Source organism: Dermacentor andersoni, chromosome 1 (genome assembly GCF_023375885.2).
Source record: "Dermacentor andersoni chromosome 1, qqDerAnde1_hic_scaffold, whole genome shotgun sequence".
NCBI classification, from domain to species: Eukaryota; Metazoa; Arthropoda; class Arachnida; order Ixodida; family Ixodidae; genus Dermacentor; species Dermacentor andersoni.
This window is the reverse complement of record NC_092814.1, coordinates 353,317,003-353,338,012: the sequence shown is the minus strand read 5'-3', so window position 1 is coordinate 353,338,012 and position 21,010 is coordinate 353,317,003. Positions and strand designations below refer to the sequence as shown.

Here is a 21,010-nt window from a genome sequence, read left to right as displayed (position 1 = left end):
AATTCCAGGATAACCGCTTTCTTTATTCGATAGCGATATGGACAGTTTGCTAACACTTTTGTCAGTACCTCATGCCACTTCTGCTGCCTCAACTATCTCTGGGGTGTGTTGATCACTGTTCCTGCACAAGACAGCACACCTTTCAAACTCTGGGTTGCAACTACACCCCCAACCCTACGCCCTTTGAGCCCTCTATGCACACATACGATTGCACTCCCTAAGACAAGTTGTTAAGATACCTTCCAGTCGGTCGTATATACCTGCTACCTCATGCAGCACTCCCCTTTCGCGCAAAAAGTAATCTCACCAAACTACTTACCTGTCTCAGTAGACGAGCCTTGCCGGACAAGTGCAGGCGGTTTGAAGGGCCCACCCTGGCGAGCCCGAATCACAGCCTTCTTGGACGGTGCCGGACACTGAGCCCCACACTCTACCCCAGGTGTCACTGCAACAGCACATGCAGCCTCTTCGCTGCCGGGACCACCACCTTCCATGTGCAGTGGCAATGCCTGGAAATGGAGCGCATTAAAACACATGCAAAAAAACTTAAAAATAAGTTTGGCGTGAACTAACATGCACAGCATGACAAAGAGGTCACAGGAAAATGGAAACCAATTTATTAACCACAATCAAACAAGGGGAGCCTCAGCTAAAAGCGAACACTTCATGAAGGGCCCTGGCAAAGGCAAGCCTCCTCGTTAAACTTTTGCCTCCAGGCTGAGGCTTCCTTCTTTCACTGACTGTTAACCATGTGGAACAACATGTTATTCCCAACCCCATGTAAATAAATGTACACAGAAAACTGTATAAAATATGTTGTTTCAATAGATTCCACAACCCATTACTGCTGTAGGCCACGTTTCGAACATGTATCAGTCATTTCGTACTGCACTAATTCTAATACACTCACTGCACTTATCTAACTGCCCTAATCTCAGTGATGTATTTAAATCAGTCAAGAGTTAAGCAATGAGGCTCTTCCTGTGGCCCAACAAATGCTATCAAATTGAGTCTGTACCTAATTTCTTTACTTTTGGTGAAAGTTTAACAGAGACCTCTTTCAGCTTATCTCAACATGTCATTTGCTCACACCTATTTTCATCTGAACCTTCGCAGTTTAGCTAAAGTCAAGGTCAACAATACACAAATATGCGCACCCTAAACAAGATGACAGAGTGTCCACCAGTAGTACTACTGAGGCTGAGAGAAGCATTTCGAAAGCATGGATGGTGCAAGGAATGGAGGTTAGCACACACCGATGCCTTAAGTTATTTACAATATTTTTTCAGGTTCGCCAGCTTGGTTCATGGGTGAAAGTGTTTCAGAGCAGCTCTCGGAGTGAGACTGTCGCTTTGGTATAGCTTTGCAATGGTTAAGGCAAGTCAAATACATGACTTGAATAAGGTGGGGGGAAATGCGCTTTTTAAACTAAATTAAGTTCTGGGTTTTTCCATGCCAAAACCAAAATCTGATTATGAGGCACACCGCAGCGGAAACTCCAGATTAATTTTGACCACTTGAGGTTCTTTAATGGCCACGTAAATCTAATGAGAGTTCATGCATTTCACCCCCACCGAAATGTGGCTGCCATGGCCAGGATCGAACACACGACCTCACGCTAAGCAGCGCAACGCTATAGCTACTAAGCTACCGCGGTAGATAAAAAGGGTACTCTTTAATCTATCTTACGGAACTACATCAAGCAAATTACCCATCAAAATAATGTTTAACATGAAGCCCTAAAAAAATGTCAGTAACCTATGGCAGATGTTGTTGACTGGCAAGTGTGTGTACATTCACATGGCTTTCCACTCTGTATCTACCACTTAACAAACTGAAGTCATAATAACCTTTTCTGGGTCATAAACTACATAGCATTGCTTTCGTTCATAGTGGAAGGTAATTTCATGTCCCATGAACTTTGTTACAGCATTGCGATTTAAATGTAAGTGCACAATGACAACTCACCTCTTGCGGCTCTGGCCTCAAAACTGAATCTGGAACTTCTTGGTTCACAGACTCTGTCAGGAGGACAAAAAAAGAATGAAAATGCAATAGTTAGTTACTTTATATCGCATGCTGAACAAATATAAAGATGGACCACAGCTTTGAAAGCTGCCATGGAAGCTGCCATGCTTCCAGGAATGTACCAAAACAATTACAAGAGGCGGTTCTCTTCAGAAGCTTCTACAGAAATGCATTCTTTATTGAAACTGAAGCAGTATATATTTGTTAGAAAGCACATTAGAAAGAAAGCATGAACTTGTGGCAATTCATGTCACACAAAGGCACAGTAATGCTTCAGCCAAGCGACCCTAAGTATGGATTTCAAAGCTAGAGAAGACACTCAAATAAAAGCAGTGCCAAAAGAAAATTATCTGTTCATGCCACGCAGATTACTTGCAGGCACAGACATTGCACAAGCATAAATTGCTCGAAGATGTTCATCGAGATGTGCAGTGTGTCCTGCACATTTCCCCAAACAATCTTGATTAGCACTAGTCAATGTTTTTCGCTAAGAAAGAGATAGATGAAGGTGTGTAAACATGCCTCCATGCGTGAGGACTACAGCTAATGCTAGCATGAACCAGTCACAAAAAGATGCCTCGTGTCTCATTTACTCCTTAATCCAGTGCCAACCACTGTTCTGCCAGCCAGGAAAGTGGAGCAAACACCACCACATTTGGCTCTCGGGGTCTGTTCAGAGAAGTTCCCGTGTGTTCTGGGGGGGGTATACTGTAAGAGTCCACCTAGTGGACATGTCCATTTTGTCTGCTGCTGAAGTGCTGATTGGCTGGAGTGCCTGCCTCCTTCTGACGCATATCCCAGCCCAGACAATCAGTATTTCAGCAGCAGACAAAATAGACATGTCCACTAGGCAGACTCTTACAGAATACCTTCCCCCCCCCCCCCCCCCTGGTTCTGCACTGCCTACAAACATGGAAGGAATTTAAAGTACAGGTGACAACAAGGTGCCATGCTAACAGAAGGCACAGCAGCGTACTTTTGTTCACCGCCACCAAGAGGCCCGTTGTTGCAAGGGCTGCCAAAGCACTTGCTTAAATCAAATCTGCAGTGCAAGATTACTTTTCAATATCGAGATAAACAGTGTATTCCCGGAGTCATTCTAGCGAAAAGCAAAGAATGTTAAATAAATTTTACTACATGGATGTTTGATTAATTGAGGTTTGAGTGAGTCACAACCAGGTTTAAAGACCAAAAGCAACCGGGTTAAGCCAGCCTACGAGTTTTCAATTCAGTAAACTGACCATCACTGCCCAATGCAGGCACTACTTCAGGAACTGTCTCATGCTTGCCTAGTGTGACAGCAGCACCATCTTCAGGCATTCCTGTGACTGCTCTCTCTTGTTCCTGAGGCTGGATTCCCAATGAAGTTGGTTGTTCCTCCGCATGCTCTGGTGTCGCCTGTGGATCATGGGTTCTGTGCCCTTCTCTGCTCTCCTCTGCTGGAGCTGTCCCTTCCTTGCTCACAACATGAACAGTAGCGCTGCTATCTTGAAAGAACATGGACATTGTGCCGTCATCTCCTGATGTGGACTCAACATATTGATGCGACGGTTTCTGTGGGCTTCCTACAGCACCTGTTGATAAGAAAAAAGAATGAAGAAAAGTAGGACTTCACTCAAAAATACAAGACATACTAGAGTACAAAAAAAAACACACACAGAGTACAAACATAACAAACACAACTACAAAGCAATCTGGCAATGCAACTGTTCAACTGCAGCAGGAACAATAATAAGCTCTGCTTTGTCATCAGTCTGCTTCCAATCACTCTTCTTCAGCAACTATATGTACCAAGTCATATTTAGCGTTCAGAACAAATAAAATGTATTTGTCAGTGCATTAGGCAAGTGAGGACATACTGCTTATGTACCACTGAACATGTATAGGTAATACTATAACAGTAACAAATCAGAGTAATGTTCATAACCATTGTATAATAAAACCTCATTAATTCAGTAAATTGGACCATTCATGCTCACCATCCCGAATCAGCAAGAGTATGGACTACAGTAAAAGCTCACTATAACAAAGGTGAAGTTACTTTGTTATATCTGGGGTAAATAGTGTTGCAGTGAGTTACCACTGGAGAAACCGATGCAAAAGCCAGCAGTACACCATCAATGGACTGTCAGCAAGATCGCTCTTTCTTTAAGGCAAGTGTCAATGTTAAGCCATCTTCGCGGTCGTCTACGCAGAAGGAGCAAGCAACACAACAAATCAGCATTTCGTAAGCATGAAGGTAAAGCGCTGCAAGCTTCTTATTTATTTACAATACTGACAGTCTCATATCAAGAACATAGCAGGTGGGCATATAATTATACATACAATGCATGTTTTATATACCAAATGGCAAGAACATCCATTTCTTACTAAGTTCATCACTGTACACAAACAGACACGTTTAAATAAAGCATTTGTCTATGCTGGTGTCCAGTGATGAGTGTGGTACAAAATTATAGGCTTGTAGTGCTCCACTGAAAGAAACCACACAAAGGGGACATCTAAAAGCAGAAATTTACACTACGAGGATCATTGCAGTACGAAACTACGAATGCAAAACTTCATGTAGCCGCATGAAAATACACAACAAAAAACAGGCTAAGAGCAGCATGCCAAAGTTACCTATGAAGTAGAGCATGTTTTCTAAAAAAGCTGCTGCTTTGTGCGCAGCTTTGTAACCATATAGCATGTTGCAAGTTCCTGCATTTGCCTTTCCTTGTTCAAGGAGTGAGGCTAAGGCGAGCTGCAAGCGCAATAGTGCAAGCAAAGATCTCAGTATTAACTACAGGCAACATATGATTTTTCGGACTCCCTAGGGGCCGTAAAAATGTCAGAAAAATTGGGCTGTCAAAAAAAACAAATGCACGCCTTTTAGCAGTCCCAAGTGTTCAAATCGCTAGGCGCACGTCCGAAATACCTCTGAAGGCCTGCCAGTACACTTATTAGGCGTATCTGTGCTCGTACTGTGATAGGAGACGGCGGGTGCACGCGTGTATAATGAAGGAGTACTTACCGTGCCCTGTGACAATTACCCCATCCCAATTTTGGTATGCTTCACTGCAAGCTTTTTGTATACTTCACTGCGTAATATTAGTGTACTGAGGCGAAGCTGACTTTCGAAAACCAGCATTATGCAACGTGCCGTGCTTCCCAAGCTTCCAAGACATTGGCGAGGATTACAAACGCGGAGTCAGCGCCATTGCTAACAGCGGCGAATTGGTCCAATGGAAAACATAGCACCGAACAGAACGAAGCTCGGTAGTAATGTCGAAGTAGCTAGGCCTAGCGTCGCCATGGTGGTGGCTACGGCTGCCAGCGGATCTGCGTGAGAGAGTGCCGGCTAGAGGAGGCGAGATAATCAAAACGGCGACGGAGGTGTATACGATTAATGCTGTTCCTGACCTGCGGTCATGCCTCGATGCCTCAAGTCGACACTCGATGCTCTTATTCGAACACTCCGAGGTGCCGACGCGCGAAATGCCTAGACGCGGGCTCAAGGAGTCGACACTCCATGCTTTTTTCGCGCACTCCGAGGTGCTGACTCCAGCCGCGGGCTCGAGGAGTCGACACTCGATGCTCTTATTCGCGCAGTCAGAAGTGCCTACGCGCGAAATACCTAGACGCGGGCTCGAGGAGTCGACGCTCGATGTACTTAGTCGCGCAGTCGGAGGCGCCGATGCACAACATGCTTAGGCGAGTGCCCGAAATGTCCGCACGCGATGTGCTTGGTCGACGAGTCGGAGAGCTCCTATGCGCGAAATGCTTAGCCGCGGTACGAGGATTGCATGCGCGATGTGCTTGGTCATGAATTCGGAAACATCATGTGCTGAAAGGCCTAGCCATATGTCCGAGGATTCCGCGCACAAATCTTGGTTGCGAAGTCCTTGTCGCCGATGATCGGAATACTTTGCTGTGGGTCTGAGACGTCCACAAACGTCGGGATCGGCCATGCTACCGCAATGTCCGCGTAGTACCCGTCTTGACACATCGAGATTACGGCGAGTGGAGACTTCCAGGCTCGCGAGGTGCAAAGAGCCGTGAAAGAGCCGAGCAGACGACGCGAGCGCCGGACCAATGGCGAACCGCGTTGGAGTCACGTGGCGGGCGCGGCCAATCGCAGACTCCGGCACGAACTTCAATCATTTGCTTTTTGTGTGCTTGTTTCTGTACGGAGGAGATAGCTGAAGCGGCAAATTTGAAGACGGAGAAATGCGCTTTCCAACGAGACCAAGATGGTGGCGCTCAGTTGCGCCGTTCCATAAAGCCCCTTAATTTTTCAAAAGTAGCGCCATTCTTAGATCTTTCCGCCACCCCGCTCACCCTGGCGCTTCCTCCTCCACACCTCCTGTCTCCCCAGCCTCCTCCGCTCCCCCATTGGCCAATCTGTGTCACGTGAAAGCAGGCGCCGCGCTTTTGTATATTTTTTTTCTTTCCAGCGCATTCCGACCTCCATTGCTGGGCCTGCGCGACGAAAGTACGGCAGGTGGACTGACGGAGTGCGTTGGCGTAATAGAATGTGTTAGGGCCGAGAACTTAATTGCGATGCCGTGCTGCTGCGCCTTCGGTTGCCACAACAGACACAGCGAGGGCAAAAAGCTTTTTGCTTTGCCATCCGGCGGGCGCAACGCAAATAGTGTGAATTCACAGGATCGGGCGGGTTGACTTCGAGGAAGTGGCAAAGAACGCACGGCTTCGTGAAGTGCCACGGCTCCACACAACCTCTCCTTTTGAGCCTAGTTGACACCTTCCGCTTCCAAAAAGTGTATGTGTTCATGCTATGCGTGGTTTTTAGAGCGCTGAAGTTGACTTTTTTTTCGAATGTGCTCTCTTTGTTTCATGCAGTTTCGTCTTGCGGTGAAAGTGCACGCATCTGCAGCTGGCCTGTGACATAGAAGCAAGTTTATACTGGATGTGTTTGGAGCTCCACCAGAAGATAGCACATTCTCGATGCTTTTGCAAGGCTCACTATGACTTATGGATGCAGTCTTTTAGCTTCGAATGTACGCCCGCATGTATTGATTTGGTTTGTGGTGATTAACGTTTTTAACGTCCCGAAGCGACTAAAGCTCTGATGGAGGTCGTAGTGCATGGCCCCGGATAACTTTATCTAGGTCACCAGGGGATGTTTAACGAGCACTTTGATCGTAGAGTCGTACGTGGGCCGGTAAATTCCTTGTTGGCGTTTCATAATTCTCGTGCAGGCTCGCTAGCGCTGCTTTAGAAGTTGGTGCCTCAGCGCGATTGTATTTCTTCAATATATTTTATTTACTAGTTGTAACAACGTGTCATTATTTCGTACTTTTGACGGCACCTCCAGGGCACCAAAGCTGCAATGGGAGCACCAAAGCTAGAACCAGGGCTGGATGGGGATCGCCGAAGCCTGTGCATGCCAAGGGAGTATAAGATAGGCTGTCCGCCATAGCGGACAGCCAATTTTGTATGCGAACACTCCCTGCGCCGCCTGCTTTATTGTAATGTCACATGCTCTTCAGAGGCCTCCGTTAGCCATTACATGTGCCCTCCTGAAGCAGTACATGTAAAAAAAAAAAACAATATATCGTCACGATTACCAAAGCACCCCGCAATGAAAAAGGCGGCCCTGTTGCCAGGCATCGCTGACCGCAGACAGCCGGAATCTCTCACGCGCCGGCCGAACAAAAGTATCCTGCAGGTACATAAATGAACCTACGAAACCACGTACACATACTTTCACGCAGTCAAAACCTGAAACTTTGGTAATTAGGCGCGCGTTTGAGCACACCGCGTGCTTGCGTCGTGTTTCAGCAACACAAACTCTCAACGTGCGCGCACTTTACGCCTTAAATATACCTTGAATACAGTCAACGACTGAATTTTCGGACGCCCAAATTTTCGGACATGCCTGATATTTCGGACGTCTTCGCGGCACCGCCACGAGCCCCATAGAATCAATGTATAAGGACATCTGAAGTTTCGGACGCTAGAACCCCCCGCCGTCCAATTTTCCGGACTTTTTGGCTCCTCGCACAGCGCCCTTGCGAAGGAAATCGACTTGCAGCCCAAGCATATCACCGCTTTGAACCACAACTAGCCGAATCTAGCCGTCACACACCTATTTGGTCTGGCCACGCTGGCTATGTTCATCGCCGCACTTCCGCCTCGGCGGAGTTTTCGGAGCGGCGCCATTTGGTTTGTTTCAGGCCATGTTTTGGCTAGCGTGGCGTGAGCGTGGCGTGTGGTTGCGCTGTGGTGTCAAGTGTGCTCTGCGACGCTAGGCCTAGGTGCTTCGACGCTCGTCAGCGAACTCCACTGTTCGCAACTTGAGGATTTCGCTTGCCTTCGATGGCCCCCACTTCGTCTTCGTCGTCCTCGCCGATGGCATCGAAGCGCGGAAAGCAGTACCGTACCCACGGAAATAACTTTTGAACAGTTTGTTGACGCTGACAACGAGCTCAACTTCTGCGCAGAACTGACTGACGAGGGAATAGTCCGTCAGGTTGTGGGGGATTCAGTAGACTCCGATGTTGAAAATGAGGAGCCAATGCCTGCGCCGCCTACAAGCGCCGAGTTGACGCGAGCACTGTTGACTCTTTCATCGGTGTACAGTGCTGACATGACCCTTGCTCAGATCGAGGTGAATATGATCGCATGCAACCGGAGCGCCGTCCAAACAATCAACAAGTTCTTCAAGCCACTGCAGCAATAACACTGGCTGCCCGACGATGGACATGTACATAATAAACCGGCAGTCGGCTGCATACAGAGTTTTTGAACGCCTCTTTTTATAGCACGTTCATTGATGCTTTGGCAGGGTTTCGGAAGCGCGGTACTTCGCCCTTTACCTCTAGATCCGAGAAAAAAAGAAAGGAGGTGCGTTTTTCTGCATGCATTCATTTTTTCGGACTGCCTGAATTTTCGGACGTTTTTACGTTCCCTAGAGGGTCCGAAAAATCGGTCGTTTACTGTAATAGTCCTTTTCTCTATTTCTTCCACAGTTCCAACACAACATTTTTAAGGCCAGTTACCGACTGACGAAGCAACATCTGTATTGAAAAAACTGCTCCGCAGGGCTCGAACAAGCTTTTCCACGGATTTCTTCCCGTAGCGTTAGCCGTCGTCTGCTACGGCAGGCCCACCACCGATGGCGCCACCGTCGAGGCCGCGCCGAGCGGAGGAGGAGGGAAGTGAATGGCGCTACTTTGGGAGATTGAGGGGCTTTACCGTTCCAGAGATACAGTCGAACCCGACTATATCGAACCCGTTTACATCGAATTATTCTATATATCGAACAATTTCTGGTCATGGTATAGTTACAATGAGTATATATAGCAAAAATTACGCTTACATCGAACAAATATTGCAGTGACTCCCGATATATCGAACGTCAAGCGGCGGAAAAGTGCCCCCAGAAGTTGGCTTTCCCTCGCAATAGCGGGGAAACCCGGCGGCGCGGCTCCATCCAACCGCTCTCCCTACCGTGACCGCGCTGCCTCGGGCTGTTCGGGCGAGCCGTCGACACTCCCCCTGTCGCGCATAGTGAAGTCTATAATCCTCACTCTTTCTCTATCATCTTTCACTTCCCACTCCCTCTCCCCTGACGACACTTCGCCGTGCTCCCTCACGGGTTGCAGAATCAAGCGTCCTTCCTTTCTTTAGATCACTATCTATCGACACTCCCCAGCAAAAAATGATCCTGGCCCGCCTACAGCGCTTGCTCAGACAGCCAATCAGAGGCTCTTGTGCGCTCTTCGTGCAAGATGGCGAAAGTGCGAGTTGTCTGGCTGCTTCTCTGGTTTATCGTGTTTGCGCCTTGTGGGCCTTCTCCCGCAGTGTTGCCGTGATGAAGCGGCAGAATTCGCCTTTCGTCGTGAAGATCGAAATCGTAAATCGCGTCGAACGCGATGTCCCCGCAGCGTGCAAGATTCCGAGGTGCACTCTTAGCACGATTAGGGCTAAAGTGGCCAGACTCGCAACCCGGTGCCCATGGCGCCTGACGCATACGCACGGCCGTGTACGAGGCCTTCTTCATACGTGCCGGTTTCTGCGTGCTCGGTGATGACTGTAAATTCTGATGAATGCGACGAAGCCGTTGCCGGTGTTGCCGAAGTTTGGAGCGAGCTGTCAAAATTTCCGGGACATTCGAATCAATGGTGGACGAGTTTGTGAGTGCAGATGATGGTGTCGCGACGATGGTAGAGCCCGGAAACGAAGACTACATCACCGACATCGTACCGAGCACAAATGAAAGTAGGCACGTTGAGGAAAGCAACTACGGTCCTTTGCCCACATCCTCCGAAGTGACTGGTGCACTCGCAGTAGTCCGGTGCTTGTGCGCGAATGCGGAAGGTTGCTCTGACTCCTTAGACAACGTGGGGAAGTGCGTGCGTCGCAGGCAGCGAAATTGCCCAAGCATAAGAAAATGCAGGACTAATTTATGCGAAACTAAGCTAGTTTCGTGAATAAAGTGATTTTATAAATGGTATGTGCTTTTATGACATCCAATTATTTAGCAGGCTTATATCGAATTATGCTCTATATCGAACTGATAGGCATTTTCTTGCGAGTTCGATATAGCCGGGTTTGACTGTATTGTGGCTTGAAAAACGCAGTTCTTCCTTGATTTCCGCGAAATCTTTCGCCATCTTGGCTGATAAAACAAATTTTTTAGAGCACTTGTACGTGGTTTATATGGATGATATTTCGGAATCAGATAGAAAAAGAGTTATAGAAACTGAAAATGTGATTTTCAAAAAATTGGTTTCTTTGGCCATTTTTCGTGATTGTAAAACCCGCGTCCCCCCATAAGTGACTGACTGAGAATACCACTCCAGCTTGTAGCCAAGCTCAAAATGAAGCCCCAGCTTGGCCCACAGCTGCCATCACGAAAACATGCTCTGTCGCCATTTTGTGATGTCATTGAGGCTGCGTCTGACGGCTCTGACAGTAGGCTGTTGCCAACGCCACAAACACGGTTTTGGTTTAGTATCCGACTGTAATGCGCAGGCAATTTTCGAAGATATTTTCTCAGAATAAAGGCGTGCATTAGATTCGTATAAATACAGTAATTCTTCTCTATGGATTAAAAAACAAAGGTACTTCAAACTGACAGGCGAAATCCACCTTTAGTGACAGAAGGGTTTGACAACATTGACAGAGCCCACCCACCTTGGGAGCCATCTTGACTATCTGCAGCATGACCAGAAGGGTATGCAGGGGAAGACACATCACTGACTGCAGTCTGTCCAGCTGTGCTAGGTGGGTCCTGGCTATGGAGCTGCTGCTGTTCTTCTTGCTGCTGCTCTTGACAATGTAGCGAATCGTCCGATGGGTTGTACCCTGCCAAGGAGGAGCCCTCATACTGGCCAGCATGAGCTGTGCCCACTTGAGAGTCATAGCCCTGCCACTGACCATCAGCAGATGGCCAACCTTCAGCTGGCATTCCTTCTGGATACTGCTGTAAATGAGAAGGCACATAGAAACGAGACATTTTTTTCCTCCAATTTTTTCTAGAGCAGCCAAATGCTTTAGACCAGCAGTCATGAAATGGGACCAACCAAGAAAATTGAGCCCATCAAGACACTGGCTCTTAGTAACACTTAGTGCTCAACATATTTCGAAAGAATAAAATAAAATAAAGAAACACATAGAGTACAAAAAATAGTCAAGGGATATGCACCATCCAAATGGAGCATTGTCTATGCTCTGGGATATCATAGTAACCAGGGCCCTTTTGCTGCAGTGCATCTATTCCAGGATAAATATACTCCGGTACGAACCGCAGGAATGAAACAACAATAGCCCCACGTGTCCCAAGGTATCCGTTGGCAGCGCCAGGTATGTTGGTCAGTACCTAGTTTACGGTACCCCCACATAGGCAATAATGTGGCAAAACAGCATGCACAACTGTGGCAGCGTGGCTGTTGCAATAGGCAACTGCAAATCAGTCCCCCCTCTATAGCTCCACCCCTAGCTTTTGTGAAGAGGCCCCACTTTTCGAAGCCATGCTGTGTCGATAAGTTTGTCGGCATCTGCATTCCAAATTAACGAGGTTTTACTGCACAATTTTTGATAAATTTTCTCGGATAGTCAAGAAACCCATAACTTCTAAATTCAGCAAATGCATTTTCTGGTAGAAAACTGCAACACCTTGCACAGTGTTCTCCCCATAAGGGAAGAAAAAAAATAATAGCAAAGCTCTTGCTTTCTAGAAGTGTCTGAACCTTATATGCCAAAATTTTGCTATTTGACCCATGTACCTTATTTTGGTGTGCATGTGTGCATGTGTGTGTGTTTGTGTGACATGACGTTGATAGTATTTCACTACCGTGACATCGAGAAATGTGACCTTGCAGCCACAGCTGTACCCGTTCTCGGGAGGTGTTCAGCAATTGCTTTATCTGTCGCACAGCCTGTCAACCATATCCAAGCAGTCTGCCTAACTCAGCCCTCACAAGTAAGCAGCGCTCTGTGCATACCGAAAACCAATGCACTGACACAAGTGGCCCCAGTCCCTGACACACACCAAAATACTGGTCGGCTGCTTCAACATTCTCTCTACCAGTTGACAGTCCCCAAGACAGATCTGCAGCTCTGCACAGAGCCACGGCAACCACAACCTATGGCACTTACCCACTGCACCGGGGTTGACCCGTACTGCTGCTGCTGCTCAAGGCCAGCCTGCCACTGGTTAGTGTCACCACCCCATGAAGGTGCCACCCAGCCTTCCTGGGGACCAGTTCCCTCTGTCACAACAGCTCCGCTGCCATACTGTTGCCCCTCTTGATGCGGCACAAACTGAGGAGCGCCGGGATAGAGCGATGGCGGGTGGTATGCCCCGTCACTCGTCATTGGCGCCACCGCAGCCTCGTGCAAGTTTGTCCCGCCACCCACTCCAGTTGGGTCAGGTGGCTGTGCCCCACCCCCTCCCGTCCATGACTGAGGACCCACCGAAGTGATCTCCTGATGTGAAGTACTCCAGCTACCACTACTCCAGGACTGCATTGGGGCTGACATCATCCCATCCCCACCTGCCACTGCAGCAGATTCCTACAATGAAACAGGAAGCAGGATTTAATGACATCCTCTGAATCATGAAACCTTGACTGAAAACTTCACTAGCCCAAGGTGCCCATGGTAACAGGCACATGGTGACAAAAATCTACAACAGCCGTCATGCAAATCTGAACAAAATATGTCCATAGCCTATTAGATGCTGGTGCCTCTTGTTCTTAACAGTGTACATATTCAAACTTTGTGATTTCATTGTTTTCTCCAAAATTTGCTAGCTATAATTTCTACAGCAGTTGCAAAGAGCACACAGACATGCCACACCATCTACAATGGTGGCAGTGGTAACAGCAAAGTGCATATGATGTTATGCTTCTGCCTGATTCTTCACACTTCAAATTCTCTCATCACGGACAACATGCATCAGCCTCAGCGCAAAGTCTTGTTGACATGGTATATCCAAGCACCATCACAAGAGACATCACACCACAGAACACCTATACAAACTTAGAGACGGGAAACTGTACCTTCCACAGTGCAACGGAAATAAGCGTAGCGGTGGTGTCGTGAACTAAAGTATGCGACCACAGGTGGCGCTGTACAACAGGAAACGGAAACGGGGTTTTGCACAGTATGGCCGCAGGTGTTCTGTGGCTTTACTGAGTTTCTGGCTGCTGCGCCTCGATCGTGCCGCCGCCAGTTTGGTTGCTGTGTGGCAAACATAGCACCTACATATATGTATAAATATATGTAGCGCTGAGTCATATCGGGTTAAGGCACACTCTGAACTGACTTTTAAGGGCATCCCGAGCGGTTTTTCGTTTATTACGCTGCCGTTACCCCGAGTTGTGCTGCCGCGCTGCAGCTGTTGCATTTCGTGTAGGGCTACTGACAGAATGCGGTTTCCAGGCGGCACGATGGCGTCGACTGGAATAAACGCACACGACACCAAAGATTGAGTAAGCCTGAAAATATTTTATTTGCATTTTACAAGCACAACAAAAAGCACATGTCTACGCATCCACACAAACGCGGTTACATAGTCAAGAACATAGTCAAGAAATGGCTCATTAATAAGGGTAGCACAAACGCACAAGAAAGAAGACCTAAGCTACAAAACGTACGGTCGGCTGCTAAGTATAATAATTTCCCTGTCACCGCGTGTCACTTTTATACAGCATCTTTACAGCACTACCAGGCCGGGTAGTTTGGCGGAAAGAACGCAACAGCTTACGGCCGTCAGCTGCCTCTTCTTTACGGGTGTCATAATTATCCTAATCTCCGCATCAATGTCGTGCAAGTCCGCATACAGGTATCTGTATCTGAACCATATGTAACTGTTTAATACATGTGTAGTGAAATTATGATAACCACTGCGTCTTATCAAACATGTATTGGTTTTGCAAATGCGCATTACAGCTGACGGAACGACATACTGTAAGTAAAGCACAAGAGAACAAGGACAAAAGGAGGATACAACACTTGGAGAAGAAATGAAGGATTAGTAGGCGTACAGCAAACAAGCGATGACAGAGAACACACAATGATGCATGGGGTGTTCTGTGACATCGGTTTGCGTACTTACGGTGTTATGGAGATCAACGGCATAAAAATGTACCTTCAAGCGTACTCCCTCAACCTCCGCCGCATTCATTATGATAATGAACGCCTAAAGAATATGAGGCACTATTTTTTGCCAAGAGTAGGCCTCTTTATAACAAGTCTTTATAATGACTCGCAGACGAAACCAGCATGCTGTTCGAAAATGTTTTACCGCCGTAGTACTCGAATGCCAACGGCCAGGAAACACATCGATACCAATAGGCTGTCGGCTGTCGGTAGTTAATCAAGTACAAAAACCTTGACGCTATAACTAAAAAGCAGCTTCAACAATCTAATTTTTAAAAAATCAACTGCCTATTTGCCTGAGGTAAAAAACATCCTTAGACACCTCGATTGTTTACGTCAATGGTTTGTGTAAAGTAAAAAATTCAGCATGTTCAGCGCCCCTAGCAGAGAAAGCACAAATTAAAGTATGCGACCAAATTACAGTAGCTCCACTTGCGCGCTTACGCTGAAACGCGCCTCGATTGATTTTTCGCCCTCTGTGGCCATTTGTTGAACTTGAGAGTGGGCGGGGCCTGATCACACTTTTTCAATCTGCTCTCATGCGCACTGTTCTTGTTTGGCATTCGTTGCTTTGTCACCTATAAAATATAGAGCCCCTGTCCCAGTCCCATTGCAGTCCTCACAACTGCAACCCACTGGATTAATAATGCCATCTGTACAATATGATCGTACCTCCCAATCCACCACTGCTGCACACAGTACATGTAGTGCGATCTGTAAGCGTGGGGTTACACTATCTTTTGCATTAAAAATGCCGCTAACTAGGCTGTCTACCAGAATCAAACAATTTTTCTATAAGTGTCCATCATCGTTAAAAGTGACCAGAAATAGTGGACTGCCTATCACAGCTGTTCATGAATCCCTAATCCGAATATGTGCAGCACACAGGTGAAAAGCAGCACTTGAAAACTCAGTACACAGCTAAAATGAGCAAAATCATAAACCAGGCTGCAGCTATTTGTTAGAAGACCATTATGAAAATCAACTATGGAACTACTAATAGGAAAGCCACCATAACCTCATAGCAGGAAACAATGAAAGCAGTCGCTACAACTGTGCCCATGCCAGCCCATCAATTGTAATGTCACTGCTGTCCACTATCCAGCTAAGCTTAGAAAAAAAAAAAAAAAAAAAAAACTGCGCACTAAAAAATATGTTCTCTGGAAAAAAAAAAAAAGGCACCAGAAACAGACATTTTTCTGCACTACCGTATTTACTTGCATAATGATCGCACCCCTGAATTTTGTCGTCAAAATTCAATTTTTTTTCTTTCCTGTGAAATGATTGCACCCCGAACTGCCACAGCGATATGTGTGCCAAGTCTAGCTAATTATGATCGCACTTGCCATCTGTCGAATGCTGTTGAATGCTACGCGAATGACTCTTCAAGACATACCAAGCAGTCTGCACGCACCAAAAATTCTTAAGCAGATGCCCCATTTTATTCCTTTTATCACTTTCCACACTTCCATTAAAAAAAAAAAAAAAAGCTACAACGAAACTTGCCTTGGCTTGGCTTTATAATGGTTGTGGTCAACAACAACAACAAAAAAGGTGCCTTTTGATTCTTCTTGTCTGTACACGTGGGCACGGAACAAATCACGAGCGGCAACGATAGTGGCCACGTTTACACTGATACGTTAGAAGTTTACCCTATTCATACGCCGATGCTTGTAACACAGCTGAGATATACGCCCACCCTTAGCGGAAGCGTGCCGTATTAGAATAGTAGTGACGACAAATACCGCAGTTTCCACAGCATACCCGCCATGTGTTTCTATGTCACTGGCAGCTAAGCACGCCCATCTCCGTTTCTGTACCCTCAAAGTGGACATGGCTACGTTATTGCCGCAGACTTAATATCGGCAAGTCTGCCGATAGTAACGATATTATTCATTGCTGATACGGAAGAAACTGTTTCAATGCTTGTAATGTACTCACAAAAAGAAAAATATCGCCTTCAGCTAGCTCCGCCGGCTGCCATTTTTGTTTTGGTGTCCCACACTGTTATAGCAGCAGCCACCTCTTTGTTGACCTGTTGTCATCTCACAGCAAATGAGAGATGAAAAAAAATTTTTTTTACTTTTCGTGGAAAATTTAACCTGTGTAATGATTGCACCACTGAATTTGCGGGAATTTTTTTGACAAAAAAGTGTGATCATTATGCGAGTAGACATGGTAATTTCTACAACACACATTTTGCAGTGACCTCTCATATATGTGCTCACATAAAAAGGGCATGACATTGACGCACAGCAAGAAGGAGGAGAAAAAGAATGCAATAATTTCTTTAGAATATGGTCTCCAGTATTAACACTGGTTCCAGATGGCATCACTAGACAGTGATGATGAGACCAAATTTGGTCTTGCTAATCACAAGAACTATTTTCTCCATAAGATAAGTGCACAACCCCTACCACAGAATTTTCTCTTAACAATGAAATGTAGAAAAACTATGGGGGCACCTAAGCAATTCTTATGATGTGTAAATGCGAGAGCGCTACTTGTCGCTGAGTGTCTCGCTAAGTTTCCTCGCTGCAACCGCTGCAGCTCGCCGTGCTCGCGCTGCCCTTTGCGTTGTAGGGGGCTTGGGTGGTGAACATTGTTTTGCTGCAGCAGCTTGCTTCGCATGTTTTGCTGCGTTGCGATGGTGTTGTACTTTGTCAGCAGTGTTCTGGTGCCTCAGGCCACACTTTGCTGTCTCCCCTGATGATGTAGACGCAGCTTCGGATGATGAAGGCTCCATAGCGCTGACAGTGGCGTCACTCCCATCATGAGCAATCTAGTGCATTGCCTGCCAGGCAGAGCCCAACCACGTGCACAGCGTCGAAGATATTCATCAATGTCGCCTGCTGCAATGGTGGCGCAGTGGTTAGCGTGCTCGGCTCCGGAGCAGTAGCAGTGACGTTGGGGGCTAGAGCATCGAATCCTCACTGTGCACACTTTTATTTTTCAGTTTAGTTAGACGAAGATGACATAATTTGTGTGCTGTTTCTCTGCCACGGCTTCCTGATGACGGCAAGGTCGCATAATGAGCCAAGTAATGCTCTCGTATTAAAAACATTAACATCTCTTCCCCCCAAATGGATACACCTGGAAGCTGCGCACGATACTGCATGTAAGCCCACATGCAATGAACTAAAGGAAAATAACACTAATATCCACCTGGTGGGTGTTCCAGTTCCAGTAGTTCTCTCCCTGCCCATAGTGGACTGCAGAACCAGCAGTGCTGCCGTTGGCTGCTGTCATTGCTCCCGAAGACCAGCCCTCCTGGGAGCAAAAACAATGACATGCTACAATCTCATAACTGCCACCCCCACCCTGATGGGCAATTTTACAGTGCCAAGCCGCTTTGGATTCAGACCACGCCCCAACAGATATTGTCATTCAGCCTCTTCCCTTTTTCCCTCTCACTGTCCCAAGGTGGAGGTTTATCAAAGCAACTGCTTAATTGGCTGGGACACATCATCAGTAAGCCACCTCACAGAAACTAGCTCAAGTGCAAAGCTAAGGAAACAAGCAATATAGAAGCACTGCACTTCTGGGCATACAGACACATCTTGAGATTACCCTTTCTGCAGGGCTACACAACTACAGTTCAAATAGGTATCATTCACCGACTGCATAGAAGCTTTTGTTTTTCTCACAGAGAGCAGTCAAAGCAAAAACTAGACAAGCAAACTCAGAAACACTACAGGTTAGCACTCTGCAGTTCTACAATGAGAAATAAGCAATCAGCTTTGCTGTGTAGTTAAGAAATAAACACCACCCAATGAAAACGCAGTCAATGCATCAATAGAAAGCTTATCACATCTAGGTTATTTCACGTCATGCTATTCTGCCCCGGGTACATCCAGTATTCAACAAAATTACGTGCTCCAAATTATCTGACAAAAAAAAAAAATTTAGATTATCGGATTTTACATGCCAAAACCATGATCTAATTATGAGCCGCACGGTAGTGGGGCACTCTGGAATAATTTGGACCACCTGGGGTTCTTTAACGTGCACCTAAATCCAAGTATATGGGTGCTTTCGCACTTCGCCCCCATCTCCAACTGATCTGGTATACGTGGCGATGCTGCCTAAAATACAAGGCTGGCACTGTAGACGTGACTGCAGTTGGCACTCCTGTCCATTAAATTGAATGATAAATTAAGCAATCAAGTTTTAGTGTTACTCTCTCCACATAGATAAGTATATATTCAGGTCACCCTTGAAATATGGAGTGTTTGTAGTCAACTTGGCAAACAGTAAAACATGGTTATAAATCCAATGAGACAAACCGGGATTATTTTCATGAATTAACTGGAAAAAAAAAACATGGGGAAAAGAACTTTTTGACATAAGAGTTTTAGATTTACCTATTGGCTACATCTCCATATAATTATCACAAGAATTTAGGCATTGTTCTCGCCTCATTATTACTCATGTCAAAATTGTTTCCACTTATGCCCTGGTCTACCGCACTTGCCTTCATCACGTCACTGGTGACCTGCTGCTTGGACAATAACCACTTTTAATTTCAGAAATGATGGTATCCTCACAGAGACAATTGTAGGCTGTAGGAGGAGAGGTCAAACATTACTCAACCTGGATTGTGAATCACGTCTTCCATTCGCCTGTGAGAACACAATGTCAGGCACTGTCCCTGAGATGCTTGAAGCTTTAGACGTGGTGACATAAAGGGCGTTGTAAAGACCATTATTCCATCTCACAACTTGTAGCAATTCCATACACAACAGTAATGCCTGACTTTTTACCATAGTGTTAACCTTTCCAAGCTGTAACAGGATGGGTACACTAACATCAACTTACACCAAAGGTATTTCCAATCTTTCTTGAAATGTGTCAATGGAATTGCAGACAATGAGTATATTGTCACATGGTAGTGAAGGTTAAGAAGGCAGAGAAACTGTGATTAACGAAACGAGCGTATTATTGGGCGAACTTGTGCCCTCAAAAACAGGCTACACTCAAAGAACAATGGTAGCGGCGAACACGATCGGCGGTCGTCGAAAATCTGATCAGCGGGTCCAGAGCGTCGGCTTTTGTACAGTAGTCATCGAATGTTCCAGACTAATCGTTGGGACCCGCGTGCCTTCCACAAAGTTCTACACCATTCGAGTCAGGCGATGAAATCAGATAACGCAAGCTTCGGCAGCAACAGACAGTGGATAGCAGCATCGATAACTTTCCAGAAACTTCGGATACATGCAGGCGCGTCCCGCGCTGTGCGATAACATTTGTCAGGCGGCGAAACGTGGTCGCCCGATAAAGATAAGTACACGTGTCAATACCCCCATCTTAAAAAAGCATCGACCCGATGCTGAAAACAAACAAAAGTAATAAAGAAAAGCACTCGTAGCAAAGAAAACAAAATAAGGAAGTTCGTCAGCGTCCGTAAAAGGGTTTAAGGTGCACCACGTGGACCACTTCAGATTGTGCGCGGCGCCGCTGTGAATGCGAAATGCCGTCTGGCACGACCTCATAGTCCAGCGTGCCAATACGTCGGATGACCTTGTAGGGTCCGAAATAGCGTCGCAATAGTTTCTACCTCAGTCCTCGTCGGCGTATCGGGGTCCATACCCAAACACGGTCGCCGGGCTGGTACTCGATGAAGCGTCGTCGGAGGTTGTAGTGTCGGCTGTGGGTACGCTGCTGGTTCTCGATCCGTAGGCGGGCGACGTCAAGATTCTCCTCGTCAGCGACATGCGGCAGCATGGCGTCGAGCGTCGTCGTCGGGTTCCTGCCGTAAACCAGCTTAAACGGCGTGATCTGTGTCGTTTCTTGCACCGCCGTGTTGTAAGCGAAGGTTACATATGGCAGGACCGCGTCCCACGTCTTGTGCTCGATGTAGACGTACATTGCTAGCATGTCAGCGAGGGTCTTGTTCAGGCGCTCCCCGTGAGACCATTCGTTTGCGGATGGTAGGCAGTTGTCCTCCTGTGGCTTGTCTGGCTGTATTGCAGAATGGCTTGTGTGAGCTCTGCTGTAAAAGCCGTTCCTCTGTCGGTGATGAGGACTTCTGGGGCACCATGTCGCAGCAGGATGTTCTCGCCGAAAAATTTTGCCACTTCGGTTGCGCTGCCTTTTGGTAGAGCTTTAGTTTCAGCGAAGCGGGTGAGACAGTCCGTCGCGACGACCATCCACTTATTCCCGGATGTTGACGTCGGAAACGGCCCCAACAAATCCATCCCAATCTGCTGGAGTGGTCGGCGAGGAGGTTCGATCGGCTGTAGTAACCCTGCTGGCCTTTTCGGTGGTGTCTTGCGTCGCTGTCAGTCTCGGCATGTCTTGACGTAACAGGCAACGTCGGCGGTCAGACGCGGCCAGTAATACCTTTCCTGTATCCTCGACAGCGTCC

At 46.8% G+C, this 21,010-nt stretch overlaps 1 protein-coding gene across 4 annotated transcripts in view; it reads right to left on the bottom strand.

Moving 5' to 3' along the window:
* LOC126516508 (uncharacterized) overlaps positions 1–21,010 on the bottom strand; it is a 222,000-nt gene that overhangs the window by 187,363 nt on the left and 13,627 nt on the right. For all 4 annotated transcript variants that reach the window (XM_055063962.2, XM_055063965.2, XM_055063963.2 and 1 more), the window contains exons 5-10: positions 17,809–17,913; positions 12,637–13,053; positions 11,173–11,461; positions 3,318–3,602; positions 1,969–2,021; positions 320–509 (exon numbers count right to left, since the gene is read on the bottom strand). In XM_055063962.2, the coding sequence (XP_054919937.1) occupies positions 320–509; positions 1,969–2,021; positions 3,318–3,602; positions 11,173–11,461; positions 12,637–13,053; positions 17,809–17,913 (1,339 nt within the window). The remainder of the gene's footprint in view (positions 1–319; positions 510–1,968; positions 2,022–3,317; positions 3,603–11,172; positions 11,462–12,636; positions 13,054–17,808; positions 17,914–21,010) is intronic.